The sequence below is a fragment of the Rhinatrema bivittatum genome, chromosome 2 (genome assembly GCF_901001135.1).
Source record: "Rhinatrema bivittatum chromosome 2, aRhiBiv1.1, whole genome shotgun sequence".
In the NCBI taxonomy this organism is placed as follows: domain Eukaryota; kingdom Metazoa; phylum Chordata; class Amphibia; order Gymnophiona; family Rhinatrematidae; genus Rhinatrema; species Rhinatrema bivittatum.
Genome location: NC_042616.1, coordinates 508,998,344 through 509,009,333, shown reverse-complemented (window position 1 = coordinate 509,009,333; position 10,990 = coordinate 508,998,344). Strand labels below are relative to the sequence as shown.

Here is a 10,990-nt window from a genome sequence, read left to right as displayed (position 1 = left end):
TCTTATTATAAACTCTGTTTTCTGTAGTTAGGAGGATGAATTAGCCATAACATGTGGGTGACATTCAAAGGCACTGAATGGACCTCTAATACCTAGCACAGCTTTTGCTCTGCTGAGCATGTTGGGAATTCCCACTCAGATATAGCCTCTTGAGTCCCCTCAGTTAATTTTAAAGTTAAATCTAACTGGGAAGTTGACTCTTCAGGGAGTGGGCAGGTATTTAGTATGGCTAATTCATCTTGCTACCTATGGAAAACACTGTTTACGGTAAGCAAACTTGCTTTTTCCATCAATAAGCAGGACTGAATTAGCCATATGTGGAATCCCAAGCTGAGGGTTGCAGTGGCATGTTTACTGAATAAGCAATCCAGGCCTTACCATGGAGAGTTGACTACTGGGTGAACAGGCTACGCAAAACAGGCTTGCCTGAACTGTCACCTTTTGAGAGATTTTCCAGACAGTAATGGGACGTACAAGTGTGTAATGACCATGTTGCAGCTTTGCAGATGTCTTCAAGAGGCATGGCTCACAGATGGACCACCAATGGAGCCATAATTTTAGCCTGATGAGCCTTGATAGTGCTCTAATTTGAAGGCCTATTAGCCTATAGCCATGCATTATATAGTTTGTTAGCCAGGTGGACAATGTATGTTTGGCCACTGCTGTGCCCATTTTGTTGGGATCGTAAGAGATTGACTCTTCTGGCTGAAGTTACTGCAACCAGGAATATTACTTTCCGTGTTAAAAATTTGTGAGAGGCCATCTCCAATGGTTCAAAATGTGGCTTCATTAGTTGTACCAGGATCACTTTTAGATCCCATGGAATGGGAGATTTTACAACTGGAGGTTTAGTATGCCACATGTCTTTCATAAATTGAGACTAATGGATGAATGGAAATAGGGTTACCTCAGTTTGAACATAGCAAGCTGTTATGGCACTGAGATGTACTTTTACTGATAAAGTGGCAAGGCCTGATTTAGAAAGTGAGAGCAGAGTTTAGTAATTCTTGGCTCGCATGTAAAAATATCCAAATTGTGTTGATACCATATGGAAAACCTTTTTCATTTGAATCCATAAGCTCTTCTCACTGCAGATATTCTTGGATTCACAAAGCTTTCTGAATTTGCTAAATGAACTTTTACTGTTTAATATATATTTGAGCCTAGTATAGAAGTTGTGTATAATTGCATAATTTTGTGCCTTAGGTTTTAGAAGGGGGCAGATTTTAACTGAAACCAAGTATGTATTCTAGACTGTTTTTCTGGGTCAGATTAGCCATTGTTTGCAGTTCTTCCTGTGAGAGCCAGCTACAAGCTATCTGAAAGTATTCGCTTTTTTATATGTGGGCTAAGTATATTTCTTGTCTGATTTTGGTAATATTTTGTGCCTTTCCGGGGGGGGGGGGGGTGGTGGTATTTTACTTGTGAACAAAAGTCCTAAAGTGTGTATTGGGGCTGAAAAAGAAAAAAAAGGTTCCTAAGTTTTACCAGTCTGTCTAGGGGGAGGGGCTCTTTGTAGATTTTATTGATCTAGAGACCAGCATTTGAGAGCAGACATTAGCCGTTTGTAGTTCTTCCTGTGAGAGGCAGCTACAAGGTATCTGGGGAAAAAAAAAGTTTTTTCCCCACCCCTGAGTTTACTTTTTTTATATAGTATTCCCTGGACTCCTAGATAATTAGCCTCAATTACTTCATCTCCCATTACATAATTGTTACTATTATCTGAGCTGTATGGAACTAACTGTCACATTGCTTGTAAATATTGGTTTTTATATTCTACCCATTAATCTTTACTGGCTAACACTAATAGTTTTAGTTTTTATTTCAAATACCTATTGAAAATATTTGCTAGAGCCTAAATTTTACATTACCTTATCTATAGGATTTTAAGGAATTAGTGATAATTTAACAAAATGTCTTTCATTCAATGCAACAATTGTGATGCTTATGTCCCAAGGCCTATCATTTGGAAAATCAAAGGTTGTCCCTTTTGCCTTCAGCTGTCTACAATTAAAATGGAGCTGATTCATCTAAGGGAGAAATTGTCCAATTACCCTCCCCATCCTTGATCCATCCAGTATTTCTCACTTATCTCCCACAGAGGTTTCAGAAACCCAGGAAAAAATGGTTTATAGTGGGCACTGGTAGAACAAGACATGTGACAGACACCACCTTCCCCAACTTTACATCATCCTGTGCATTAACCCTCACTCCCACAGAGATGTCAGACATCAACAATTCGATAACAATGTGCTCTGGCAAAATAAGGCCTGTGATGAAGAGATACCCACTCCCCCCACAGTTACCCCTACATAATGCTTTTTTGCATTGGAGAATGAAGAAACCTCAGCAATAGATTTTGAAGTGATTTATAAAAGTGAAGTCACACAATGCACCCAGAAGCCCTTCAAAAGAATCAAATGTCATAAAAGAAAGTTGCTTCTGCTGGGAGACTCAATCATCAGAGGAACCAATTTGGGAGCACATTTTGATGGTGACACTACACTGAGGAGCCTTTCAGAATCCTCAGCTAGTAGAAATGCAAACCAAGTCATAAAAGAAGAAAGTAGGAACTTTGATATCAGTGTTATTATCCATCTGGGAACCAATGACCTCAATAGAAATGGTATCTATGAAGTACAAAAAGATTTCCAAAATCTAGGAAAGATGAGACACACTGCAAAGACTATTGCCTTTTCAGAAGTAGTACCTGTTCATTGAAAGGGAAATGAGAAGCTATGCCATATAGATGATTTAAATCCCAGGCTCAAAACCTGGTGTACAGAAAGCGGTTTTGGATACATTGGAGGCGGGGGTCACGTATGGAGCAATAAAAGGCTATATGGAAAGGATGGCCTACATTTATCTGTAAGCAGGATGCTAAGTGAGAAATTCAGATCATATATTATCAGACATTTAAACTAAAGAATGGGGGTGGCGGGAGATGGCCAATGAAATTGACATGTTAGCCCCAAGCAATACAGGAAGTGGGAGGAAAAAATAAAATCAATCAGCTCAAAAATGCAGAAAAGGTGTCTAGGAAGACATGCAACAAATTAAGGGAGAAAAATTGGAAAGCTATAACTACAAATGCTCATAGTTTGGGCGAGAAAATCCCAGACCTGCAGACCTTAATAGTGGAGGTAGACTTGGACATTGTTGCTGTTACAGAGACATGGTTCATGTATTCTCATGATTGGGATATAGCCATACCGGGCTATAACTGGTTAAGGAAGGACAGAGAGGACATAAAAGGGGGTGGAGTAGCTCTTTATGTCAAAAACAAAATCCAAGCAACTGAACTGCAAGGAATGTGGGATAGAGAAGCAGCATTATGGGCCATCCTAAAAAAAGATGATGGTGCATCCATTTTTACTGAAGTGGTTTACAGGCCTCTGAGGCAACTAGAAGAACTAAATAAAGATCTGGTCGAAGACATCCAAAAGGTAGGAAAGAAAGGAGAAGTGTTGATGTTGGAGATTTTAATCTGCCGGTTCTCAAAGGATGTGGCTGATAAAACAAAAGCAAAAAGATCAGCTTTCAAGAAATATAAAGGATCCCAAAAAGAGGAACACAGGGAAGAATATCTGGTGAAACCTAGGGAGACAAAGAAAAATCAAGAATGCAAAACGTCAGGTAGAAAAAAGGATTGCCAAAGAGGTAAAGCAAGGCGACAAAAATTTTTTCAGATATATCTGTTATGAAGAGAGTCAATTAGTGGACCCTTGGGCCGGCTGATTTGAGACAAAGTCCAATAGTTAATAATGAGCCGGGAGGCGGACCCAAGCTGGAGCGGGTTGGTGAAGTCTTCGCCCTGGAAACCCGAGACCCCTCCCCCAGGAGGAGCCCGTAGGGGTCCGGGTCGCTGGGACTTAGGAGATCCGGTGGAGTCTGTAGACCGAGGCTGGCTGAAGATAGAAGAATCGTGAAGAAGTCCGAGGGTCGTGGCTGGCTGAAGACAAGGAGAATCGTGAAGAAGTCCGGGGGTTGTGGCTGGCTGAAGACAAGGAGAATCGTGAAGAAGTCCGAGGGTCGTGGCTGGCTGAAGACATGGAGAATCTGGAAACCAGAGCTGGAGTCAAGGCACGGCTGAACCAGGCAGGAACCGGAGCTGGAAGCAAGGCACGGCTGAACCAGGCAGGAACCGGAGCTGGAAGCAAGGCACGGCTGGAACAAGCAGGGACCGGAGCTGGAAGCAAGGCACGGCTGGAACAAGCAGGAACCAGAGCTGGAAGCAAGGCACGGCTGGAACAAGCAGGAACCAGAGCTGGAAGCAAGGCACGGCTGGAACAAGCAGGAACCAGAGCTGGAAGCAACTAAGCACTCAAGAGAGCGACCTCGTTGCAAAGGCAAGGTAAGAGAGGCAGACGCCGGTTTAAATAGCCTGCCGGCGTCTGACGTAAAAAACGGGGCGGTTCAGCATTTCCGGGTGCTGGACCTACAAAAGCTGTTTCTACGCGCGCATGCGCGCGTTCCCCGGCAGGGGGAGGAGTCAGGCACGAGCCGCTGCCATGCGGTCGAGTCGGCCCCGGGAGCGGCGGATCGCAGCGGGCATGGGGGAGCCGGTGAAAAGGTAAGGACCCGGTTGCTAGCCTAGCGACCGGGACCGCAACAGTACCCCCCCCCCCCCCCCTTACGCCCCCTCTTCAAAGGACTCGGCCTGTCAGGATGGTCTAGATGGAACTGCTGCAGGAGGGTTTTGTCCAAGATATTGCGGGCAGGCTCCCACGTATTGTCTTCGTTCCCACAACCCTCCCATGCTAGCAAGTATTCCCAACGCCTGTTGGCAAATCGAGCATCTAGAACCTCTCGTACCTGAAATGTGGGATCCTCAGCTGTGGGAGTGGAACAGTCTTCGAGTGGTTTGGGATGAAACCTGGAAAGAACCACTGGTTTTAACAGGGAGACGTGGAAGACATCATGGATGCGTAGAGTGGTAGGGAGCCGTAGGCGATAGGAGACCAGACCTACCCTTTCTGCTACGCGAAAGGGACCACAGAACTTGGGTGACAACTTCGTGGAAGGTTGTCTTAAATGAATGTTTTTTGTACTAAGCCACACATGATCGCCAGGAAGGAAAGAGAGTGCGGGTTTCCGGTGTCGATCATAGTAGTGCTTAGCAGTGTGTGCGACTTTCTGAAGTCAGCGTTGAGTAGAGGTCCAAAGTTTACCCAGTTGGTCAGCAGTCAACTGAGCGGCAGGTGAAGAGGTGGGTACAGGCAAGGGCAATGGTGGCTTAAGTTGTTTGCCATACACAATTTGGAAGGGCGACTTCTCTGTCGCCGCATGTATTTGATTAATGTAGGCAAACTCTGCCCAAGGTAGGAGATCCACCCAATTGTCTTGTTTGTGGTTGATAAACGCTCGTAAGAACATCTTTAAAGAGCGATTCATGCGTTCTGTTTGACCGTTACTTTGCGGGTGAAAGGCTGTAGAGAAACTCAACTGGATCTTAAATTTCTTGCATAAGGCCCTCCAATATCTGGCCGTGAATTGTGGGCCTCTGTCAGACACGATGTCTTGGGGCAGGCCATGGATGCGAAACACGTGGTGCGTGAACAGAGAAGCCAACTCAGTAGCGGAAGGTAGTTTGGGCAAGGGCACGAAGTGAGCCATTTTAGAAAAGCGATCCACCGTGACCCATACCACAGTCTTGCCTTGGGAAGGCGGAAGTTCTACCACAAAGTCCGTGGCTATATGTGTCCAGGGTTCCGTAGGCACCGGTAACGGTTGCAGTAAACCTCTCTGAGGACCAGTTAGTGGTTTTTGCAGGGCGCAGGAGGAGCAGGAGTTAACGTAGAGCGAGACGTCACGTCGAAGTCCAGGCCACCAATAAAAGCGGTTTATGAGGTCCAATGTTCTGTGTCTGCCGGTGTGTCCTCCGGACAAAGTATTGTGTCCCCAAGACAAAACTTTTCTCCGGAGCCTTTTCGAGACCGGAGTCTTACTTGTAGAGTCAAGCGAGGTGGTAGTTAGTTGAACACATGCAGGATCCAGGATAGGTTGCGGAGGATCCTCCTCTTCTTCCAGCTGGGTGGTACAAGACAGGGCGTCTGCACGAATATTCTTTTCTGCTGGTCGATACTTAAGAATAAAATTGAAGCGACTGAAGAAAAGTGACCATCTCGCTTGCCGTGGATTCAGTCGCTGAGCTTGGGCTAAATACAGTAAATTCTTATGGTCAGTATACACGGTCACCGGATGGTTAGCTCCTTCTAGCCACTGCCTCCATTCTTCGAAGGCTAACTTGATGGCTAAAAGTTCCTTGTCTCCGATGCCGTAATTACATTCAGCAGGCGAGAATTTCTTGGAGAAGTAGGAACAGGGCATTAACTTGCCAGAAGTATCGTGTTGACTGAGGACTGCTCCGACCGCTAGGTTAGAGGCATCGACCTCCACGATGAAGGGGCGTCATGGATCCTGGTGACGTAAGCAAGGTGCTGCTAGAAATGCTTGCTTCAATTCTTCGAAGGCATTGGAGGCGGTAGTAGGCCAATCGTGGGCGTTGACTCCTTTGCGGGTAAGCGCGGTGAGAGGAGCTACTTTCTGAGAGTAATGAGGTATGAAATGCCTGTAAAAGTTGGCGAAGCCAAGGAAGCGCTGTAAGGCCTTCAGGCCAGACGGACGAGGCCAATTGATAATGGCTGCCACTTTTTCAGGATCCATCTGGAAGCCAGACGAGGAAACAATGTATCCTAAGAACGGAAGTGTCTCACATTCAAACTGGCATTTCTCAAGTTTGGCGTATGTGATTGTCTCTAAGGGCTTGTAAAACCCGCTTAACATGTTGGTGATGCGTAGAGAGATCTTGAGAATAGATCAAGACGTCATCGAGGTATACTATGACAAAAGAATGAAGCATTTCCCGGAGTACCTCATTCATAAGATTCTGGAAGACAGCAGGAGCATTACATAAGCCGAAAGGCATTACCAAATATTCGTAATGTCCGTCGCGAGTGTTGAATGCTGCCTTCCACTCGTCTTCCGGACGAATACGAACCAGATTGTATGCCCCACGCAGATCCAGTTTTGTAAAGACCTTGGCCCCTTGTAGTCTATCGAGCAATTCCGGGATCAGAGGCAAGGGATACCGATCCTTTCTTGTGATTGAATTTAACCCTCGATAGTCTATGCATGGCCTAAGAGAGCCATCCTTTTTGGCTACAAAAAAGAAGCCCGCTCCTGCAGGAGAGTGTGAAGGGCGAATGAAGCCCTTAGCAAGGTTTTCCATAATGTAGTCTGACATTGCGCGGGTTTCTGGTAGTGAAAGAGGGTAGACCCTACCCCGCGGGGGAGTGGAGCCTGGAAGTAAGTCAATGGCACAATCAAAGGGCCGATGGCACGGGAGGAGCTCTGCCTTTTGCTTAGAAAACACGTCAGAGAATTCATGGTATGGCAGAGGAAGCTCCAGAGCTGAGTGAGAGAGCAGAACTTCGGGCCTCGGAAGGGGGTCCAGGCAGTTCTGGATGCAATAAGAACTCCACTGAGCAATTTGGAGAGTATCCCAATGGATCACAGGGGCGTGCTGCTGCAACCAGGGGAGTCCCAAGACCACAGGGTGTACGGACTTTTCGAGTAGCAGAAAAGAGATTGTTTCGGTATGAAGTGTGCCAGTTCGTAAGGTAAGTGGCATCGTGGTTTCGGAAATGTAGCCGGGTAGAGGGGTTCCCCGGATGGACGTAACTCGTAGCGGAGGTATCCGGCGCTTTGTAGGTAGTCCTAGTTGATGTACTAGTTCCTCTAGGATAAAATTCCCACCGGCTCCGGAATCAAATGCTAGAGTCTGGAAGGAGCCCCCGGGGTACTCTAAAGTAATCGGGACCGTACATTGAGGAGCAGCATTAATACAGCCTAGGGAAATCTCCTCCTTTCTCCCTAAACTCGACCATTTCCCGGTCTCTCGGGACATTGAGCCAGGAAATGGCCCTTGGTACCGCAATACAGGCAGAGCCCCTGGGTGTGGCGTCGCCTCTTTTCTTCTTCGGTCAAAGGCGTCCGCCCGAGCTGCATGGGCTCTTCCGAGGAGTTGCTGGTAGCCGACTGTGTCTTGTGAGGTGCGGTTAGAGATCGAGAGAAGGAGGGTGCCAGCGAAACCGGCCGAAGAACTCGGCCTTCCTTGGCCCGTTGTTGCAGACGTCTGTCAATCTTCCCCGCCAAATCTATTACCTCGTTTAGGGTAGAAGGAACATCCCGGGCCATCAATTCGTCCTTAATACGACCTGCGAGTCCTTCCAGGAAAATACCTCGCAAGCAGTCATCCTGCCACCCGAGTTCTATAGCCAGAGTGCGGAATTCTATGGCGTAATCCGACAGAGAGCGGGACCCTTGCCTTAGCTGCAGGATCTCTGTGGTAGCAGTAGTCATACGGGCTGGTTCATCAAAAGTCTGTTTGAAATGAGCCACAAAATCCTGCAAATTGTGAAGCATGGCGTCCTGATGTTCCCACATGGGCGAGGCCCAAAGCATGGCCTTCCCATCGAGCAGTGATAAAATATATGCCACCTTGACGGCATCAGAAGGGAACTGCCCTGGTAACAGCGTGAAGCGGATGAAGCATTGGTTCAGGAAAGCCCTACATGACTTGGCATCCCCGGAGTACCGTGTGGGTGCCGGAGGTTGAGTCTGCACGGGAGTCTGAGGCGCAGGCGGAGGTGGGGGTTGTACTACCTCTGGAGGATTAGCATCCAAGCGGCTTGCTAGACGATCCACCGTAGCAGCAAATACCTCCAGGCATTGCTGTTGTTGCTGGATTCTTTGGGCCATTCTGGGAATGGCCTGCATGGGGGAGGAGTCCGCCGGGTCCATGGCCTTTGCAAACTGTTATGAAGAGAGTCAATTAGTGGACCCTTGGGCTGGCTGATTTGAGACAAAGTCCAATAGTTAATAATGAGCCGGGAGGCGGACCTAAGCTGGAGCGGGTTGGTGAAGTCTTCGCCCTGGAAACCCGAGACCCCCCCAGGAGGAGCCCGTAGGGGTCCGGGTCGCTGGGACTTAGGAGATCCGGTGGAGTCTGTAGACCGAGGCTGGCTGAAGATAGAAGAATCGTGAAGAAGTCCGAGGGTCGTGGCTGGCTGAAGACAAGGAGAATCGTGAAGAAGTCCGGGGGTCGTGGCTGGCTGAAGACTGGAGAATCGTGAAGAAGTTCGAGGGTCGTGGCTGGCTGAAGACAAGGAGAATCTGGAAACCAGAGCTGGAGTCAAGGCACGGCTGAACCAGGCAGGAACCGGAGCTGGAAGCAAGGCACGGCTGGAACAAGCAGGGACCAGAGTGAAGTAACTCCAATACAAGGCGAAGACGTAATGCGAAGACAGCCCTTTTATAGGGCTAGGCAGGAAATCAGTCCAAAGGTGGGGCCCAACACACTTCCTGTGGCTGGCCCTTTAAATATTGAAGAGAGGCACGGCCACGTGCCTAGGAGGAAGAAGCAGGAGCTTGTGCAGGACCGCGGACAACGGCCTGCACCGACGTCGGCATCAGAGCTGGGCCTGAACGCAGGCCCCGATGACGGGGGTGGCTCCAGTGGCCAATCGAGCTCGGGGATGCGGCCTCCTGCCGTGAAGATGATGGTGACATCGGCGGCAGCTCTATGCCACGATGGATGGCGGAGAAGTCCGCGGCTCCGGCCGCGGTGAAGACCAGGGCTAGATGGGTAGCCTCCGGGCTGCGAAGATAACTGAGGCTGCGGCTACAGCCATGCGGGAGGGCCCAACTTTGGCGGCGTCCGTGCCGCATCGGGTGAGGCAGCAAAGAGGTAAGCAGTGCCTGCTCGTGGGGGGACCCGCGGGCAGGGTCCATGACAAGTCATCATTGAATATTCCACATCCAAGCCATCAAGTTGACGGAGGGAAGGTTCAGATGAAATAGATGCCACTCTTCTTGAGTTAATAAATATGGATCTGATCCAAGAGGCATCACAGGATGATGGGAGGTGTGTACTAGATACGCAAACCAGACTTGTCTGGGCATGCTGGAACTATGAGAATTAGATGAGTCCAGTCCTTCAGTACCTTTTGCTTTGCTCTGGCTAATAGCTAAATTGATAGAAAAGAGTACACGTGATCTGCATTACAGTCTAGCAAAAAAATCATCTGGAGTGGATCTGAGTTTGCTGAGAGGAACTTTTCTAGATTTCTGTTTTGTTCTGATGCAAATAGATTGCTGGAAATCCCCAGAGAGCAAACAGGTTGTTGATTGCTGTAGGCACTATGGGGTCGATTTTAAATTTTACGCTGCCGCGTAAAATTTATATTTTGCTGCCACACGCATGTTATAAAATCCGGGGTCGGCGCGCGCAAGGGGGTGTACACTTGTGCACCTTGCGTGCGCAGAGCCCAAGGGGAGCCCCGATGGCTTTCCCCATTCCCTCCAAGGCCGCACCAAAATCGAAGCGGCCTTGGAGGGAACTTTTCTACTGCTCCCCCCACCTTCCCCTCCCTTCCCCTATCTAACCCACCCCCCAGCCCTAACTAAATCCCTCCCTACCGTTGTTGCAGAAGTTACGCCTGCCCGAGGCAGGTGTAACTTGCGCGCACTGGCCGGCTGCCAGTGTGCTATCCCCCGGCACAGGCTGCTGTGCTTGAGGACTCGGGACCGCCCCCACATCCCCGTCCCTGGACCGCCCATTTTTGAAAGCCCCGGGACATACGAGCATCCTGGGGCTTGCACGCGCTGCCGAGCCTATGCAAAATAGGCTCGGCGCTCACAGGGGTAAGGTTTTGGGGGTTACGTGCGTAACCCTTTGAAAATCTACCCCTATTTGCTTTAGCATAGATTTTTGAGCACACAATCTGCCAGCATGTTGGAGATTCCAGGAAATATATCACTTGCAGCAAAGCTTGATATTTGCATGCCTATCCCTATATTTTTAATGTTTGTTTGCATAGAACATGGCAACTTGAATGTCTGTTCAAATGAGAATGCTCTTCTTTTTTTTTCTTTTAATTTTAAGTTTTAAAGAACCATACAAACCTGTAGGAATATCTCAGGTGTG

General features: G+C 48.3%; 1 protein-coding gene across 1 annotated transcript; it reads right to left on the bottom strand.

Moving 5' to 3' along the window:
• Positions 1-6,411: 6,411 nt before the first annotated feature.
• LOC115083343 (uncharacterized mitochondrial protein AtMg00860-like) lies at positions 6,412-6,786 on the bottom strand. Its single transcript, XM_029587144.1, has one exon. It carries the CDS (start codon positions 6,784-6,786, stop codon positions 6,412-6,414), a length of 375 nt encoding a protein of 124 aa, XP_029443004.1.
• Positions 6,787-10,990: the final 4,204 nt, after the last annotated feature.

What these genes read in the sequence shown, in the direction of transcription:
- LOC115083343 (XM_029587144.1), bottom strand. Translation starts at nt 6,786, where the DNA reads ATGTTAAGCGGGTTTTACAAGCCCTTAGAGACAATCACATACGCCAAA.